At 42.3% G+C, this 20,401-nt stretch overlaps 2 protein-coding genes across 2 annotated transcripts; both read right to left on the bottom strand.

Annotated features, from left to right (window-relative positions):
- Positions 1 to 4,980: 4,980 nt before the first annotated feature.
- On the bottom strand, positions 4,981 to 6,258 carry LOC124308956 (pro-resilin-like). The gene is made up of 3 exons (XM_046772150.1): positions 6,178 to 6,258; positions 5,574 to 5,996; positions 4,981 to 5,443 (listed from the first exon to the last, which is right to left on the bottom strand). The coding sequence occupies exons 1-3, from the start codon at positions 6,181 to 6,183 to the stop codon at positions 5,168 to 5,170; spliced, it is 705 nt and encodes a 234-aa protein (XP_046628106.1). The 5' UTR covers positions 6,184 to 6,258; the 3' UTR covers positions 4,981 to 5,167.
- A 2,629-nt stretch (positions 6,259 to 8,887) lies between these two features.
- Positions 8,888 to 10,221, bottom strand: LOC124308917 (pro-resilin-like). The gene is made up of 3 exons (XM_046772087.1): positions 10,075 to 10,221; positions 9,399 to 10,010; positions 8,888 to 9,335 (listed from the first exon to the last, which is right to left on the bottom strand). Exons 1-3 carry the CDS (start codon positions 10,078 to 10,080, stop codon positions 9,069 to 9,071), a joined length of 885 nt encoding a protein of 294 aa, XP_046628043.1. The 5' UTR covers positions 10,081 to 10,221; the 3' UTR covers positions 8,888 to 9,068.
- Between the last annotated feature and the right edge of the window lie 10,180 nt (positions 10,222 to 20,401).

Here is a 20,401-nt window from a genome sequence, read left to right on the forward strand (position 1 = left end):
TTTTTTCTTCGTAACTTCTCTCCTGTTGATCCCACGCTTTTTTCGCTGCGTTTTCTGAGTTCCCAGGGGTCCAATTGGTCAAGATAGGGTCATACAAAACGATTCTAAGACCCAAAATTTTTGGTCGAAAAATGAAGAAAAAGTAAGGCTAACCCCTTTGCATTTTTGGCGAAAATTTTCGCGATTTTGAAAAGTGCTGGAATAAAATAATTGTGGCAGTATTCCGACGTAATTTTGCGAGAGAAATCGACTGGGCGTAGTCCCAATACGCTGCGATCAATGAATCAAAAGTTACAGCCAAAAAACGAGAACCTGTGTTTTCGACATTTTTCAGCAGGTGCTTTTTCCTTCGTAACTTCTCTTCTGTTGATCCCACGCTCTTTTCGCTGCGTTTTTTGAGTTCCCAGGGGTCCAATTAGTCAGGATAGGGTCATACAAAACGATTCTGAGACCCAAAATTTTTGGTCGAAAAATGAAGAAAAAGTAAGGCTTAACCCCTTTGCATTTTTGGCGAAAATTTTCGCGATTTTGGAAAGTGCTGGAACAAAATAATTGTGGCACTATTTCAGAGTAATTTCGCGAGAGGAATCGACTGGGCGCAGTCTCAATACGCTGCGATTAATGATTCAAAAGTTACAGCCTGAAAACGAGAACCTGTGTTTTCGACATTTTTCAGCAGGTGCTTTTTTCTTCGTAACTTCTCTCCTGTTGATCCCACGCTTTTTTCGCTGCGTTTTCTGAGTTCCCAGGGGTCCAATTAGTCAAGATAGGGTCATACAAAACGATTCTAAGACCCAAAATTTTTGGTCGAAAAATGAAGATAAAGTAAGGCTAACCCCTTTGCATTTTTGGCGAAAATTTTCGCGATTTTGAAAAGTGCTGGAATAAAATAATTGTGGCAGTATTCCGACGTAATTTTGCGAGAGAAATCGACTGGGCGCAGTCCCAATACGCTGCGATCAATGAATCAAAAGTTACAGCCAAAAAACGAGAACCTGTGTTTTCGACATTTTTCAGCAGGTGCTTTTTCCTTCGTAACTTCTCTTCTGTTGATCCCACGCTCTTTTCGCTGCGTTTTTTGAGTTCCCAGGGGTCCAATTAGTCAGGATAGGGTCACACAAAACGATTCCAAGACCCAAAATTTTTGGACGAAAAATGAAGAAAAAGTAAGGCTAACCCCTTTGCATTTTTGGCGAAAATTTTCGCGATTTTGAAAAGTGCTGGAATAAAATAATTGTGGCAGTATTCCGACGTAATTTTGCGAGAGAAATCGACTGGGCGCAGTCCCAATACGCTGCGATCAATGAATCAAAAGTTACAGCCAAAAAACGAGAACCTGTGTTTTCGACATTTTTCAGCAGGTGCTTTTTCCTTTGTAACTTCTCTTCTGTTGATCCCACGCTCTTTTCGCTGCGTTTTTTGAGTTCCCAGGGGTCCAATTAGTCAGGATAGGGTCATACAAAACGATTCTGAGACCCAAAATTTTTGGTCAAAAAATGAAGAAAAAGTAAGGCTAACCCCTTTGCATTTTTGGCGAAAATTTTCGCAATTTTGGAAAGTGCTGGAACAAAATAATTGTGGCACTATTTCAGAGTAATTTCGCGAGAGGAATCGACTGGGCGCAGTCCCAATACGCTGCGATCAATGATTCAAAAGTTACAGCCTGAAAACGAGAACCTGTGTTTTCGACATTTTTCAGCAGGTGCTTTTTTCTTCGTAACTTCTCTCCTGTTGATCCCACGCTTTTTTCGCTGCGTTTTCTGAGTTCCCAGGGGTCCAATTGGTCAAGATAGGGTCATACAAAACGATTCTAAGACCCAAAATTTTTGGTCGAAAAATGAAGAAAAAGTAAGGCTAACCCCTTTGCATTTTTGGCGAAAATTTTCGCGATTTTGAAAAGTGCTGGAATAAAATAATTGTGGCAGTATTCCGACGTAATTTTGCGAGAGAAATCGACTGGGCGCAGTCCCAATACGCTGCGATCAATGAATCAAAAGTTACAGCCAAAAAACGAGAACCTGTGTTTTCGACATTTTTCAGCAGGTGCTTTTTCCTTCGTAACTTCTCTTTTGTTGATCCCACGCTCTTTTCGCTGCGTTTTTTGAGTTCCCAGGGGTCCAATTAGTCAGGATAGGGTCATACAAAACGATTCTGAGACCCAAAATTTTTGGTCGAAAAATGAAGAAAAAGTAAGGCTAACCCCTTTGCATTTTTAGCGAAAATTTTCGCGATTTTGGAAAGTGCTGGAACAAAATAATTGTGGCACTATTTCAGAGTAATTTTGCGAGAGGAATCGACTGGGCGCAGTCCCAATACGCTGCGATTAATGATTCAAAAGTTACAGCCTGAAAACGAGAACCTGTGTTTTCGACATTTTTCAGCAGGTGCTTTTTTCTTCGTAACTTCTCTCCTGTTGATCCCACGCTTTTTTCGCTGCGTTTTCTGAGTTCTCAGGGGTCCAATTAGTCAAGATAGGGTCATACAAAACGATTCTAAGACCCAAAATTTTTGGTCGAAAAATGAAGAAAAAGTAAGGCTATTTGCATTTTTGGCGAAAATTTTCGCGATTTTGAAAAGTGCTGGAATAAAATAATTGTGGCAGTATTCCGACGTAATTTTGCGAGAGAAATCGACTGGGCGCAGTCCCAATACGCTGCGATCAATGAATCAAAAGTTACAGCCAAAAAACGTTGATCCCACGCTCTTTTTGCTGCGTTTTCTGAGTTCCCAGGGGTCCAATTAGTCAAGATAGGGTCATACAAAACGATTCTGAGACCCAAAATTTTTGGTCGAAAAATGAAGAAAAAGTAAGGCTAACCCCTTTGCATTTTTGGCGAAAATTTTCGCGATTTTGAAAAGTGCTGGAATAAAATAATTGTGGCAGTATTCCGACGTAATTTTGCGAGAGAAATCGACTGGGCGCAGTCCCAATACGCTGCGATCAATGAATCAAAAGTTACAGCCAAAAAACGAGAACCTGTGTTTTCGACATTTTTCAGCAGGTGCTAATTCCTTCGTAACTCCTCTCCTGTTGATCCCACGCTCTTTTTGCTGCGTTTTCTGAGTTCCCAGGGGTCCAATTAGTCAAGATAGGGTCATACAAAACGATTCTAAGACCCAAAATTTTTGGTCGAAAAATGAAGAAAAAGTAAGGCTATTTGCATTTTTGGCGAAAATTTTCGCGATTTTGAAAAGTGCTGGAATAAAATAATTGTGGCAGTATTCCGACGTAATTTTGCGAGAGAAATCGACTGGGCGCAGTCCCAATACGCTGCGATCAATGAATCAAAAGTTACAGCCAAAAAACGAGAACCTGTGTTTTCGACATTTTTCAGCAGGTGCTAATTCCTTCGTAACTCCTCTCCTGTTGATCCCACGCTCTTTTTGCTGCGTTTTCTGAGTTCCCAGGGGTCCAATTAGTCAAGATAGGGTCATACAAAACGATTCTGAGACCCAAAATTTTTGGTCGAAAAATGAAGAAAAAGTAAGGCTAACCCCTTTGCATTTTTGGCGAAAATTTTCGCGATTTTGAAAAGTGCTGGAATAAAATAATTGTGGCAGTATTCCGACGTAATTTTGCGAGAGAAATCGACTGGGCGCAGTCCCAATACGCTGCGATCAATGAATCAAAAGTTACAGCCAAAAAACGAGAACCTGTGTTTTCGACATTTTTCAGCAGGTGCTAATTCCTTCGTAACTCCTCTCCTGTTGATCCCACGCTCTTTTTGCTGCGTTTTCTGAGTTCCCAGGGGTCCAATTAGTCAAGATAGGGTCATACAAAACGATTCTGAGACCCAAAATTTTTGGTCGAAAAATGAAGAAAAAGTAAGGCTAACCCCTTTGCATTTTTGGCGAAAATTTCCGCGATTTTGGAAAGTGCTGGAACAAAATAATTGTGGCACTATTCCAGAGTAATTTCGCGAGAGGAATCGACTGGGCGCAGTCCCAATACGCTGCGATTAATGATTCAAAAGTTACAGCCTGAAAACGAGAACCTGTGTTTTCGACATTTTTCAGCAGGTGCTTTTTCCTTCGTAACTTCTCTCCTGTTGATCCCACGCTCTTTACGCTGCGTTTTCTGAGTTCCCAGGGGTCCAATTAGTCAGGATAGGGTCATACAAAACGATTCTGAGACCCAAAATTTCTGGTCGAAAAATGAAGAAAAAGTAAGGCTAACCCCTTTGCATTTTTGGCGAAAATTTTCGCGATTTTGAAAAGTGCTGGAATAAAATAATTGTGGCAGTATTCCGACGTAATTTTGCGAGAGAAATCGACCGGGCGCAGTCCCAATACGCTGCGATCAATGAATCAAAAGATACAGCCAAAAAACGAGAACCTGTGTTTTCGACATTTTTCAGCAGGTGCTAATTCCTTCGTAACTCCTCTTCTGTTGATCCCACGCTCTTTTTGCTGCGTTTTCTGAGTTCCCAGGGGTCCAATTAGTCAAGATAGGGTCATACAAAACGATTCTGAGACCCAAAATTTTTGGTCGAAAAATGAAGAAAAAGTAAGGCTAACCCCTTTGCATTTTTGGCGAAAATTTTCGCGATTTTGAAAAGCGCTGGAATAAAATAATTGTGGCAGTATTCCGACGTAATTTCGCTAGAGAAATCGACTGGGCGCAGTCCCAATACGCTGCGATCAGCGCATCAAAAGTTAGAGCCAAAAAACGAGAACCTGTGTTCTCGACATTTTTTGGCAGGTGCTTTTTCCTCGTAATTTCTCTATGGTTTATCTCACGCTCTTTTCGCTACGTTCTCTGAGTACCTGGGGGCTCAATTAGTCCGGTAAGAGTCATACGAAACGTATCTGAGACTAAAATTTTCTGGTCAAAAATGAAGAAAAAAGTAACGCTAACGTGCGCAATAATGATACAAGTTAGTATGATTAATCTTCGTGATTAATTCCAAGTCACCCCTGTTATAAGTTGAAAATATACACGTGTAAAACGAACTAGTTTGTATTTGTCTCGCCGTGGCTCGTTTAATCACATTTAAGCGGCTTGTGTTGGTTTTTTAGTGTGACATTCCCCATATCCAAGGGTTTTATAATTATAACTCAGACGAATGTTCACTAATTTTTTTTATGTGTATTTATGTGTAATCATATATATTATACATCTATACATTGAAATGTAAATTATTCAAGGAATCATCCATGTCAAGTTCTAATAAGGCCCTACGGAGTCACTTTGAGAATATCCTCCAGCTTGACGGTTTTGTTGATTGTATGCGTTGTTGTATCCTTGCCTCGACTCCTCGTACGAGATCCTGGGCTTGTACCCTTCCTGGTCGGCCGTGTACTCGACGATCTGCTTGCGTCCGTCGGGAAGAAGAACGAAGTACATGCCCTTGGTGTCATCGCCGTCGCGGCTCTCTTGGTGTCCAAAGTCGTTGTCGTAGTTGTCCTTCACCTCGTACTGGAAATCGTACTTAGCGGGTTCCTGAAACGGCAGCAAAATTCACATCGTTAAATCACGTCCAGTTCAACGTTCACCGATAAACAACAAACGGAACCCAAAAATCGGTCTACCGTTAAACGAGGTTACAGCATCAGTTCATTCTCAGACTTACCGAATTTTCAGCATCCGCGTAGCCGTACCCCGAGTTGGCACCTCCGGTCAAAGCGTTGTTGGCCGGGAGGTAACGATTTTCAGGAACAGCAGCCGGCGCCGAGTACTGCGATGAAGCGGGGACTCCGTAGGACGCGGACGGGGCGTTGGAGAACGTCGAGGACGACGGGGAGGCTCGAGCGGGAGCTTGGTAGTTGTTCGCGGGAAGATAGGCGCTGGATGGGGCTGAGAAACGAGCCAGGGTAGCAGAGTTCTCCGACTGGCTGGCCGGCAGGTACCTGGCCGAGGGCTGCTGACGGGGCGATGAAGCCTGGTAGTTACTGGCGGGCAGGTAACGCGTCGAGGGAGCGGAGCCTGGAGGACGATATCCGGCCGGCTCCAGGCTTGCGGACGCCACCGCGATCAGACATAATACAGCGACGATCTGTTAAAATTCAATGTACAGTTGTAGTTGTAGAATCACAAGAGTCGCGATAAAATTATTCAGATTACATGTGTTCGAAATATCACTGCAGTTTGGAAAATTGACAAGAGAAGTTGCACCGTTTTTCGGATAACTGAAGCCCAAAAGATCACATTGTGTCGATCTAGTTCATTCCTCTTACCTTCATGGTATGTATTCCTCTGCGTGCCGAACGGTTGTAATTAAAAGCAAGGATCCACCCCGGCTTATATAGTTCCCTGGCGATCGCGAAAGTGCGAGTTGCATAGGTACGCTGTATGCTGTATGTGGGAGTTGCAAAACCGAGTGAAAAATGCCCCCGGTGTGAATGTAGCGGCAGCTGCGCATCTCTCTCAAATTCTACATAATATATAATTCATCTTCGGCGTAGATGAGCGATGGAGGCTGTGCCCGGGTGTGGGTAAGAGTGTATCTCTATCTGTCGTGTTTCATAACGCAACTGTAACATCGAGAGCAAGGCCGCGCACAGCCCATCTCGCTGCACAGAGAACGCGGCATCCTTGATTCTTCAATTTCACTCCAAGGATTCCTCGGCTAGCCACTTTCAAAGTTGCTTCTAGACTGTGCAAGCGACGCGCGGCGCGAGCCAGGATTGTGCCAATCAATCACTTCCTCATTTGGCAAAGGGATCGCCTGCACTTTCAACTAACAGGTATAACCCACACGCCCCCAAATCTTAGAGATAATGAGTCGTTAGCTTCTCGTCTTCGTTATCCATTGACTAATCTTGTTATCAGACTCCTGAGAATACGTACCTGTGCCTTATGCTGAGAACTCAATTTTCTCGAATAACGACAAATCGCACAATTACTCTAGCAAGGACCGTCATGCGGTGATCGTCGTCTTTCCATGTAAACCGCATAATTTATCCCGATGATATTTTTTTATTCTAATTCGATCCATGGCCCCGTCCCATGTTTCTCAATCGCTAACCACGCTGATGTATTCGCACCGCTTCGTCTTGTCGAGGTTTCAGGGTTTGCCAGCCGACGGGTGGTAAGAAATTTTTAAGAATAATAAGTAGAGCTGTAAGAATGAGCGGAAGATATCTAATATATAGCATCGTACATTCGTCATTTCCAAATGTCAAATTGTACACGCTGGGTTATTATAACAACCCAAGCGAGAAAAAGAATTGTCACCCATTTGTCAGAGCCCTCTTCCGATAAACGGGGTTTAATTTATCGCTCTGCGAAACATTACTCACGCCTGCTTACGCAATCTCCACCCAAAAGCCCTATTACGGTACTTCTTGTACAGTTTTCTCGCGAACGTATAACTGAGCCGGTGATATATTATTTCATAACGGTGTGAAAAAAAAGGAAAACAAGATAATAAAAAAAAATCTACGCTGACACATTTCCTGCCTTGTAAACGTTTCAATTCTTTCATCCTGAAAGAATTTCCAACAACGAATAGACCTCGACTTCTACTCGCCCTTTTTCTCAAACTCTCCCCCCCCCCCCCCCCCCTCCCTTCATTGTTATCACCGCGTCTTTTCTTCTTACCCATTACTCAGGTACGGATCGATCTCACCCGACCTTCGGCTTTGACCTCAGAGCCTCTCTCTCTGTTCTGAAATAGTCTGAAGGGATAGCTCTGCAAAGTGAACAACGTGGAATTTGATTTTTGACATTAAATGATCAAGTTTTTCGAAATCTCGCGTAAAACTATCGCAGTGATTGACAAAGAATGAGATTTTTATGGTATTTATGGTTAAGGATGCCGTGAATGTGGTAAGCCTAACAAATCACTAGGATATATTTTTCATGCTAGGAAATTCGTTTTCCTCTAGGCCAGGAAACTCTTCCGAAGAAAGTTCTCGGGCATTTTAATAAGGGCAGTGACTATAACTTGCTTTCAAATCACGTAAGAACGAGGCACCTGATTCACTTGAAAATCAAATAACTGACTCAAATTCATCGACATTGATTCCGAGTGATTTCCATTGCGTACCAACTTTAGCCCTGACTCCCAATAATTTAGCGTTTTGGGAGATTTTCAGTCATTTACAGAATTATTGGAATCACGACGGATTACAACAAATTACTGAAAATCATTGGAAATCAATGAAAATTTGTGTGAACCGACCAAGTAAACCAAGCCACTGTGAACCAACGAAAAAACATGGCAGAGCATATAAATCAATTGGATGTTAATTAATTGTAACCATTTGCCGTTTACCGCAAGATTTGCAATGATTTCTATGATTTCTAACACCTGCCCTTGGTTTCTTTAACGCTGTCGTATGATTTCACTTGATTCGCAATAATTTCAAATAATTTGAATTATCTTGATTGATTCCTCGTGATTTCAAAGAATATTGCAATCATCCAAGTTCCTCTCATTGACAATTCGATCACCAACTGTTAAATTTATCCCATTCTTGAATAAATGGCTTCTCATTCTCAAGCAGCACCCGATGCTCTTCAATCACCGTAACGAATGATGAAACATCCGTCATGGATACGCCAAGAGCAAATTCATTAGCAATAGCTCCGTGTATTAAGCTATAACGAATATTTTAGTTTATACTAAATTTTTCTGATTTCAGATTGCATCTTGAATCGAGAATGAAAATCTTGAAACGAGAATCAACGCATCGAACGACTTAATGAATCGACATACGCTCTCCGAATCCTTGAAACGTAACAGGCTTTACCTTGTATACTTTCTCCAATGTTAGCAGTCTTGGTAAATCATTGATGCGGTCACCTTTATCGTATTTTAAATCGGAACTCAACCTCACACTCGTCCGTTGATTGTATTTTTTACGCCGAGATGAGAGAGATGAAAATAATGAAGGGGGCAATGGGTTCGTTCGAATCGCGCATTAAAAAAATCGCAAGTTATTATCAAATCGAATTCATTCTTTTTTATTAAAAAAATAATTTACACAATAGAGAAGTAAACCGTGCGCGAATGGTAATGACGATTACAAAAACGCGCACGCAATAAGCACGAGAATATTAAGATCTAGATCGCTAGGTCGTCGTTGTTACTGGCACATAATCCAATCCCGAGGCAAATCCCTCAGTAGGGTCCCTGCGGGTGTCCGTGAGCGTATCCACCCTGACGGTTGTATCCGCCGTTGTATCCCTGCTTGGGTTCCTCGTACGAGATCCTTGGCTTGTACCCCTCCTGGTCAGCTTCGTAGTGTACGATCTGCTTGCGTCCATCGGGAAGAACGACGGTGTAGACTCCCCGAGTGTTATCACCGTCGCGGCTCTCGTGATGTCCGAAGTCATTGCCGGAGGGTTCATCCTTGACTTCGTATTCGAACTCATACTTAGCCGGCGCCTGAAAACAAGATCGAAAAAACCATCATCACTGTCCCAACCACACACCGCACCTCAAACTCACAGATTCGTCATCCTGATGGGCGTATCGGTACCCGGCATTCGCCGGAAGGTAATGGCTCGACGGAGCTGCGTTACTGTGAGACGAGTAGCTGGAAGACGATCCATGACTGCTTGCTGGGATGTAGACGTTGGAAGGCACGCTTATCGAGGACTTGTGGACGCTGTTCTGAGCGGCCGGAAGGTACTGGCTCGACGGGGCGGCCCAACGGGACGCCGAAGAGGATGCTGAATTGGCCCAAGGTGCTGACTGAGAGGATGCAGAGCTGGCCCATGGCGCCGAGGACGAAGGTGAGGCCGGTAGATACTGGTTCGAAGGAGCGACAGCGGGCACTTGGCTCCACTTGTTGGCAGGCAGGTACTGGTTCGAAGGTGCGGACGAGTACCGGCTGGCCGGAAGGTACTGGCTCGAAATGGAGTTAGAGGAGTGTTGGCTTGCCGGAAGGTACTGGTTCGAAATGGAGTTAGAGGAGTGGTGGCTTGCCGGAAGGTATTGGTTCGATATGGGGCTGGCCGGCAGGTACCTGGCCGATGGAGAAGCAGATCCTGGAGGACGATATCCAGCCGGCTCGAGACTGGCCAGAGCGACGGCGGAGAGCGAGAGGAGGATAAAGACCTGGAAGAAGAAAACGGTTAGAAGCTTACGAGACGGTCGGACGCCGGACTCGGGCTCTGCTCACCTTCATGTTTGCCTTTGGAGAACACAGGATGGTGTGATGTCTACCATTGGTAGTGCATGGTTTTTATACCGAAAAAACGGCGCCCATATCCCCGCCAAAAACCTGCAAGTACGTTGCGTAACGCACGCGTGCGGCCCGGAGGAGCAAACTGTAACAACGAGATCGCCGAGTGGCAAGGACGGGCGGGCCGGTGGTCCCCACCATTCGTCGAGCCGGAATGGGCCTCACGCGTGCTCAGCTGCCGGGCCCACTTTGAACGTTGAACGATCATTTCACCAAAAGATCTCACTTTCTGCACAAGTTTTAATACACCTTGTCAGCTGCTGTACGGGAGCCGAGCGAACGATCGGTCATCGCATTTTGCTTCGGATTCTCAGCCGTGCTTGCAAACGCTCTTGATCCGAAGGAGTTGGTACCTATGGTGAATTGTTTTTGAACGTGCGAGACTCTGAACGCGGGCAAATTCGCTTCAATCAAATGTCAGCCGTTTGAATCGAACTCGTGGAACCAGGAATTACCGAGCACCTTGCCGGGTCATCGATGATCTGCTCTTTTCGTTGAAAACGACCAACCTTTTGCCTTGAACTTTTTCCCCGTTTTTATATCCTGAATGCTGAATGGGAAAAAACCGCTCGCTGAATTACGTTCTGCAATTTGTTAATCATCGACAATTTCAACCGGATGTTCATTCGTCGCGTGGAAAACACCCGTCGTTGCAACAAACGGTGAACGCCGAGTTTGCAATGACTGATTGAGGCCGGTTTGTTTTTCGTACTCGGTACAAACGCTCCGTAAGCAGAGCGATCGAAACTCTCTGTCTCTGTCGCAACGTTTTCGCAGAGACAATGCTATAATTCGTAGTGTTTAATTCGTTTTTTTTTTTTTTTTTTGTTTTTTTTTTGCACGTTTGCTGTTTATTCTTTCACGCAAATACCGCGAAAGCCTACTAAAACTCTTTATTACCCACACCGCTGTTAACCTCCAGTGATGTTAATTGCTGCACCTCTGTCATTATTACAATGTTGCGTTAAGTCTTATCGCATAACTCTCTGCATGGTGAAAATTCAGCTCCTGGCAATGATTCTTTTGCAAATTTCATAACGGATCACAATCAAAAGTATGCTGCACCTTCTGTCATTCCGATATAGCTACTTCAGGATATATGTACCAAGAAAAAAATAGTTTTTTTTTTCAAATGCTCATCTAGATTCCGGTAGAGCATCTCAAATAGAATATTTCTGCCAAATATGAGCTCTTATTATTTTTATTTAGAGATGCCTATTTTATTTTTTACATTTTCCATTTAAATAAGAAGTAGGAAAATTTTGAAAATTTGTTAATTTTTTTTTTCTCGTAAATGGCGTGATTCATATATTATCTAAATACAGATTCTTATTGGAAACTTCACGCTCAATAAAAAAGTACCAAGCTAGAATTTTTCTTACTCCAATGAATTAATAGATATTCGAGATGACTTAATTTTTAAGAGGTGAAACTCTCGTAATCGGTTAGAGATAGGAAAATTCTGTATCAGTGCTATTTTATAGAGCGTAAAATATCCCGCAAGAATCTGTATTTAGATAGTTTATAAAGCAAGGCCGTTTACGAAACAAAAAAAATTTTTAAATTGTCCGATTTTTATTACGTGCTACTTAAATGGAAAATGGAAAAAATGAAATATATACCTTCACATATCAATACTAAGAGCTCATGTATGGCCAAGATAATCTAATTGCAAATTAGATGCTCTCCTGAAATATTGCTGCGCGTTGAAAAAAAATTTTTATTTTTTTTTAGCACACCCTAAGCTACATGGACTAGTAATTGCGCATTAGATGACACCATCCCCTGAAATAGAATGATGTTGCAAAGAAGTCGAGTGACACGCGTGCATAAGCGATCTTAATGTGGATGAGATCAATCCGCAACTCTATTGCCGATTGAGGCGTTCCTAATTGATCTACTTCTGACAGTTATTGCTTCAGGGATGATGCATGAATCCTTCACTCTTCCCACCATACAAGCACAAGACCATATAATACAACCATTTGGCACTGGTTCGCCGTTATTGCCGGGGATAATACAATACCAAGTACGCATGCCCATGGACCTGAACTTGCATGCGCCGTTCATCATTTCCGCAAAGTATTTTTCCAAAAATTTCTTGCCGTGACTTTTCGTTTCAGCTGAAAAAGTTTGTTCGTAAGAAGAGTTCCGATATATCAAGTAAAACCAATGAGTCCGGTGACGAAGAAATGTAGAAATATTCACGTACGTTGAAACTCGCAGCTGTGTCGATCTGATTCCATGTTACGACGACGCTGCTTTTACTTTGACCGTATAATATCTCGAGCAGCGAGAGCCGGCCAGTAGTAACGATTCTCACAAATCATATTAACTCACGTTCTTACGTGACTACAGACACACGTGTATCCTATTATGTTAGCTTGAAAATCTCAGAGATTATACTCGGTGCGCGCTGCACTGGCGCAACGAACGATCTTATCGCACGATTCCCTTGAGACATCTGCAGCGCGATGAGCGTGTTGGTTGAGGATTTTATACCCTGGCCATTTAAGGTCTACATCAAGGAATCATACGAGGAAATAACTCGGAAATTCAGCTTGGCCGCGTTTAGACATCGGTGAAGGAGAATTTTTTGGTATCAGAAACAGTCGACTCGGCGCTATGAAATACGTACGGAAAATGACGAGCCCTGCTGGACATCTCGACACTCGGACGACGCGTCCAAAGCGAGGAAAACCTGTCGACCTTTCAGATACACTTCGGGCACAGGATATTTCGCATCGTCGAATTTCCACCTTGCAAAAAGACCGCATCGATTATCGGAAAACGAGCGACGCTTCCGCATTCGCAAATTTTCGTCGACGAACGCGGAGACGCAAGCTCGGCGATGACAAGATGATGGACGCGAAAAAACGGCTCGGATACAGGGTTCACAGCTCGAAGAACGAGTGAAAATTATTTTCTGAAAATTCTTTTACGCATTTGGAAAGGGAATTTGTTTGAATAATTAAATTCGGAACATTTGAATGGAACGTACAACTATTGATGAGGACGGATTGCGAAACCGTAAAATCCCTGGGAGCTCCGAATGATCGAACATTCGCTGCGGAGCTCTGTAATGCTGTTCGACAGATGGATTTAGAATTAATATATTTTCCTGAATTGCGTTGCGGACAATAGAGAAAATATAAATCCATCCGCAAATGTAAAACACCGGGAACAATGAAAACGGGGGCGACTGGGTCGGTCGGGAAATGTATTTTACACTTTTCCCCTCTCGGTCTGTTTCAATTTACTCGATTTTATACGGCAAAACGTTCGTATTTCTCCGCGCTGCGAGCTTATACAGAGAGAATCGCGGCACAGCGGTGACGAACTCCGAGGGCAGTTTATTCGATTGAATAACAACCGTTGTTAATAATTGACATTTGGCGTGAATGCCTGACCACCTGCCCGAATAAATTTGGTTATTGTTAGACAAACCACCGGGCATGTATTTAGAATTTCAATTCCCGACCCTGCCACCAAGCTTCGTTTCACATTTATTTTTTCTTTTTTTTTTTTTTTTTTTTTTTTTATTACATTCAATATGTCCAAGGATCACAAAATCGAAGGACCAATCGTATTCGAGGTGTGATCATTGGCGACAATTTTCAGAAAATCGGTGAAACAAATTTATAAAAAATCGAAAATGAAGGCTGTTAGAATGCTTTTCACTGAGAAATGAAAATGCAGAATTAGAATCCAAAACAATTCCGTAATGATCGAAATTTAAGAAGGTTTTTTTTTTTTTTTTTCTTAATTTTTTTTTTCTTTTGCAACTCGGATGAATGATCAAATCTTTGGAAATGATCGATCTATCAAAACGCCGCTTACGTAAAAACATCAAACTTGGGCAAATTATCGCGTTATCTAAATTTCGCGGAATCTAACGAGGCATAATTACCGACGTTGAACCAGTTCGAATGAGATAAGAATTCTCTCGCCAGAATTTGACCGCAGCTATAAATAGGAGGGCGAGAAATTCGCTCGAGTTCACACAGAAGCCGCTGGTTGTAACAGGGGCCGGATGAATACTTCTTTTTTTTTTTTTTTCTTCCTTTCTTTTTTCTCACTCTTTTTATTTATTCCGGGGGTTAAGGGATCAGAGATTTGCGGAGGCTGAGAGGTCAAGAGACTAAGAGGCTGTTGGGCGGTACGTATTATAATATGTGGATGGATTACAGACCGCGGAGGCGAGATCTCTCGATGATCGAGCGCAAAGCCCGGAGCGTAAAATCTCGAGGACGCTGCTCGAGTCGCGATGCCCAAATACATATATAACCGCGGCGGTGATCCTATGCGAATTAAGTTCGGAGGCACGAAATTCCTGCGCTTTCGTACGACCGTGCATTAAATATTAATTATAATTTTTGCCGAAGGTACGCCCGCAAAGTCGGCAACAGCATCCCGGCAAACAGCGCGCTCGAGTTGCGCAAACGTAGATAAGTATCTTTTATACGTAAACGTATAACGACCTCGAACACCGGGATTCACGGCCTTCTTATTCCTCGAGCTCTCGCCCTGAATGACACAGAGAAATTAACACTCCTCTCTCTCTCTCTCAATCTCTCTCTCTCTCTCTCTCTCTGGTTGACCGTTGTTCTCCGTTATTGGAGATCCGTGCGAAATTTGGGCCAGAATAAAATTCTTTGCTTATTGTACGACGGGATGCGTTATATGGTAAGAGGAAAGAAGTTGATTGATTTTAAATTCGAAGAACTCGTTTATCCTTCGGCTGATCTGCGGATCCTCAGAGAATCGTCCTTCCCACTTAAGGCTGATTTCCAAATCCGGTTCAGTGCGAATTACATCGATCCTGTTGGATGTCTCTCGAACTGCAACGAATGCAGAGATCGAAACGGTGGGAATTAGCCACGTAGCGGTGACAAGATTGCAAAATTTCGAGAAGAAAAAGGCTGGAAGATTGTATAAACGGCCGAGCGTAATCCACCCGTCTGCGTTTTTATTAATTGTTTTGACACGTCACTTACCGACAATGCACACGGTCTCTTAACGTTGCACTGCAATTTGTCACTCGACTCGTACTCCAAGTTACGGGCAATGCATAATGACTCGCGTCAACGCCCACATGCGATTTTTTGTTTCTTCGTTCTTCGTCTATTTCGTTCGACAGTAGTCCAAACGAGACATTGGAATCTCCTACGAATTGAAAAATATAGTTCTTGGTACGAAAGGAAAATTAATTTATCTGTAACCGAAAAGACCTAATATGTCTTAGAATTTTTATTTTTTTTTTATTATGTTCACGCGTACCATATTTTCTTATAACTATTGGGGTGATTTAATTTTTGTGAAATGATAAATGGATATTTAGACCTTGGTCCAATGAACAAGCGATTAAATGTTGGAATAACTGCACCAAATGATTGCTTGTACCGCTTTTCATTGTGATTTTAAAATAATTTGAACCGTTCAATTTTCTGGTAATTAGAGAGAAGGATGTTGTTTTTTTTTTTTTCTCAATGTGGCAGAACTCTTTCTGTGGGCAAATTCTTCGTCGGATGATCTCGTTTCTCGCCTCACCGACGCTCGTCTAGTAATTAATTACGTCAAAATCCCATCGGCATACACACGCTTAAATCGGACCTTCGGAAATATCTCATTTCAAGGCGTACCCATTAATACCCTTCTAGATTTCCCAAGGATGCGTATCAGCGAAGTTGATCCGTGAATATTAGTACATCGAAATTACTTCGTCAAATTCGATCCGCCGTCTGCCCCTCGTCGATGCAGCCTGTAATACCAAACGCGAACTTCCATCGAGATAAACTGGAACAACTGCAGGCATCTGTCCTCAGGCTAAATCAATTAACGTCAGCCGAAATATCGCGGAGTAGTCGCACCAATATTTCAGAATTTCCGGTCAACGATGCGGTTTGCATTTTGCGAAAGACGCTTTTGCTAATTCTACAGTGAGAAACATTTCATTTGTTACAGAAACTAGAGAAATTTGGTAAAACAGGTATCGTTAAAAAAACTGTTTGAATATTGTTGGAATTGCGAAAAACGAGGTACGCCTAATCATTTTGCGCTATCGTCGATCCTTTTTTGGTAATTGCAACGTAAAATCAGTTTACGAGGCTTACTCTATTTTTTTAGTTAAACAAGACTTTAACGTCAATTTATCGTTGCACCAGCATTAAATTTTCGCAACAGTTGCAAGAAAATATAGCAAAAGTGATCGTAATGAGAAAGAATAGTAACGGATACTAGACTTTCCGGTAACACCTAGAAAACTAATCTTCATTTTCTACCTAGAACTATATTTTTCGATAGTAAAAAATGAAAATGGTTAAGGACTGAGCGATAAACGGAACTAAAAATTTCTGTCACAATCAGTGTAGAAGGTTGATTATGCGTGAGCTGAAATTCTGGATTCAGTGTTTCTTCAGCGGATCCTAAGGTCAGTGATATTAGAATGATACTTCGGATAATCACTTAAATTCCACACAATTCCTCGGTGTAATTGTGAAATTTTTCTACATTAGTTTTACCAAAATAACATTCAGTAAATCCACTCTGGTATTACCAAAATATGACTGATAGGTTTGTTTTTTTTTTTCACTTTATTTAATTTCAGTAGATTTCAACTGTGATTTCAGTTATAAGTATGAACTTTGAATTCAGTGTAATTTCAGTGTTATTCTGGTGGTGGATTTGAAAATTTTTATATCAGTGATTTTTCTATGGAAATATGGTACGCTTTCAATACAATTACAGTGAAAATACCGGGTTAAAAAAGTTCTCAACTACACCGTGAAATCTAAGTGTAACTTAAGTTCAATATCAGTGGGACGTGATCCAGGAGTGATCGAAGGAATCAACCATACCAAATTTTATATACACCCCATATTTTCTCGGTATCGATTTTTCGATTCTTTACACGCGATTCACGCCCTAAGATTAAAAATCTCCCGTATAATTTAACGAAGGCGAGTGAGAACGAGGAGATTCAATGGGTTCTCGATTCTACGAGCGTGTCGAATTCACAGCTCTGCACGCGACGCGGCGTATAAAAAACGGAGATGCGATGCGCGTTCGCCGGCGTATCGTGTATCTAGGGCATCCTGTACGCACCTGGCTGGCTTGCATATATGTGGTCTACATATCAGGAGGTAGAGTTACGTCCTTACGACGTAGTTCCATGTTGCGCGATACCAGAGCCACGGATCCGATGGATTCCAGCTCCGGATTCGACGCCTCGATCGCCGTTAATTGTCGATTGTGATCTCGGGGCGTCTCGATGACGCCACATGATGGATTTTACACCTCCGTTACCGTGAATTTTTACCCACGGGCTACCGATAGTCAGATTTTTTACTTTACACCGCGATGATGAATCTGCATTTATTTTTTTTTTTCTTTACCGCCGACGATTTTTCATTTCCTCGTTTTTTTTCTCAATCCGTATTCGATCACTGCTTTCTCGGGTGCTTCTCATACCGTCGTAAATCTTAATTTCTACACCGTTATGGCCAATCATCGCACCTTCGAAAATGACAAAATTGCAAAGATATCGCGAATCACGGATCGATAGATCGTTTGGAAATTACATACCTACGTACGTGGCTCGAGAAGTAATCATGATGTTCACGCCGCGGTCTGATTGATATACTTAACCGATTTATCGCATTGCATATCTGTTGTATCCGTGTGTGTGTGTGTGTGTGTGTGTGTGGCTCGTAAAGACGGTCTGAGCCTGTCAATTATCGACACTCCGTATCGTACGTGCCAGAAATTAGTATTGCTTCAAATTATCCTATTATTTTTTATTCTCTCATCTACTATCGATCTATTTCTTCGCGCCTCCTGACCCCGTCTAACGCTGATTACTACTTAGGTTGCTGCAAAGGAACACCTTGCAACTTTGATTTATGCACTTTCAGTTTTCTTTCCTTTCAATCAAACAGGTAAAATAATCGTCATTGTTTGAATTATACTAAATTGAGAAATTATGTAAATGCACCATTGTGCCGAATTGCCAACAAAAACATTTGAAAATATTTTAAACGAAAACTGTCCAACATTATACGAGTCTGTTACGATTAATTATAAGTTACCGTCTGCGCACGACGGCTGTATCGCACGAAAAAACATGATCGAAATTCCCTGAAAACGAAGTTGAAAAGTTGTTCTCGCGATGCAGAGTTAAAAACGGTTGCGAGCAAATAATGCTTGCCGTCTTGAATTGTACTTTCTACCAATTTTATTTCACTTTCCTTGCTTTTTCTCCCTCCCTCCTTTTTTTTTACTGTTTTTTTTTCTTGGTTTTTTTTTCGCCCTCAATTATTTGTTTTCCTGCAGGCTAGAAAGAAACCGTGGTTTTCTTCGGGTAAACGTTGCGAGGAATTAGTCGAGGGTTACACAGAGTCAACGGAGGATGGCGAAAAGGGGTTGGGAGGGGGGACTGAGTACCTACGCCTTTACTAAAGTCGAGTGCAAACTTTACACAGTTTGCTTTTCAATTTGTCGGTATTATCCGTTGGAAATGAGCGATTAAAAGTTCATAAGTTTGGTCCGGGGTGGCGAAGGGAGCGGAAGACGGGGTGGGACCAAAGTATGGCGGGGCTGGTTGATCGGCAAAAACAAAACGATAACGAAAGTATACCACCGTTGCAGAGAAACTAAAGGCACGGTAATGGGGAAGTTGGTAAACTCTAGAAGTTTTCCTTTTACTTATATGTGCCGATAGCGAGTATATGTATGTATTCATACATATATATATATATACGTATAGCACATAGAAAGTCGACCGTAGCTATAAACGAAGCTCAATATAAACCCACCGAAATTCCCGCCTTATGCCCTTACCCTAAAAGCATCACTCGTTGAACTTTGCAATTTTCGCAACACTCTGATTATTGGCACGATTTGCGATTTCGTTTCGATTTTTTTTTTCTCTCTATCTCTTCTTTTCTTTAGGTATTCGTTTTATTCCTTTCCCCTCACCATCTTTCTCTCTCTCTGTCTCTCTCTCCCTTTTTGACGTCTCGCTGTGGTTGTTGATGAAAAAAAACTTCGATCATTCCGCAGGTTGAACAATCGCTCAAAATCGTATACAACCTGCTTGAAAGTCTAGATGGATAAGCCTGCTAATTGTCAGTCGGAACGTGCGCCGCTTCGAGGCGATCGGAGATCCGCTTCCTCAATCACTTTGCGCGCGTTATGATATTGATTCGATCGGTTAGACCGATCCTCAGTAATAGTTACTCGCAAATTATCTTGTCGGTATAACAAGAATATTGAATGAAAGTCGCCCAACACAATATATCGATTATCTAGCCCGCGGGATTCGCCGGCAACATGTGAGAGTGATACGATTCTGAAGCGCGATCTTTCATTTCATCATCATTCTATATTCAATTATCACAATGACGGTTAATTTGTTGCCCAATTATACCTGCTACCGATCGAAACTAAAAACATATGCGTAACAAACAAGAAAAAAAAGACGAGCCCAAAATTGAGTCACATTTCTCACGGAATTGAAACGGACTTTTCCAAATCACCGTAAAGTTCATTTGATGAAAAACAATAGTAGAGAAATTTATAATTGAAGTTCATCAATGTGAGTGGCAAATCTGATCCCGAAAAAAAAAAAAAAAAAAAATTGTTACAATTACTATGGAAACTGGAGTCTTCGCAGATCCGTTAATATATTCTTTTTTTTTTCTCCTCGACGTTTTTTAGACGCAGGTATTTCCACACCTCGATTTTTGTATGATGGATCAGACCACGCGGAGAGTCTCGTACGGTATTCAGGAGTTTGAGCCAATGCGGTATGAACTAGTTCATCGGGTACGGTGAAAAGTGAAGGTCTCTTAGTCGAGGCAAGGTGATACGATCCGCCCGCGTTGCAGAAGAAGAAACATGGAAGAACTGACCGCGTGTTATTATGTAGTACATACCTCATAGCGATTGTGATAAAAGGAATGAGAAATTGCCGCGGCGCGTTAGCGTCAAGCCCCGAATCTCTTCTGCCGACTTGACATCTTCTTTGTCAATATTTCAGCCTCGCCGCGAAGCTGTCCGCACAATACAGAGGAGCGTTCTGCTTTTGGTCCCGGAATCAAGAACACTTCGCAGGCGTTTATGGTGATCGTGGGTGAATGAGAGCGTCTTGTGCAAGTGTATATTCAAATGGACTCGTGCGAGTTTCGTTTTATTGCCACAATCCTGACACGCGTCCCGTATTACGTCCCATTCCAATACGAATCGTTTCATCTCCGGGCTGGAA

The sequence above is a fragment of the Neodiprion virginianus genome, chromosome 7 (assembly GCF_021901495.1).
Source record: "Neodiprion virginianus isolate iyNeoVirg1 chromosome 7, iyNeoVirg1.1, whole genome shotgun sequence".
Lineage (NCBI taxonomy): Eukaryota > Metazoa > Arthropoda > Insecta > Hymenoptera > Diprionidae > Neodiprion > Neodiprion virginianus.

Bases quoted from the DNA above. Each gene is read 5' to 3' on its own strand.
- LOC124308917 (XM_046772087.1), bottom strand. The intron at 9,336-9,398 runs GTGAGTTTGAGG...TCTTGTTTTCAG, and splicing joins CCCATCAGGATGACGAATCT to GCGCCGGCTAAGTATGAGTT.
- LOC124308956 (XM_046772150.1), bottom strand. The intron at 5,444-5,573 runs GTAAGTCTGAGA...CTGCCGTTTCAG, and splicing joins ACGCGGATGCTGAAAATTCG to GAACCCGCTAAGTACGATTT.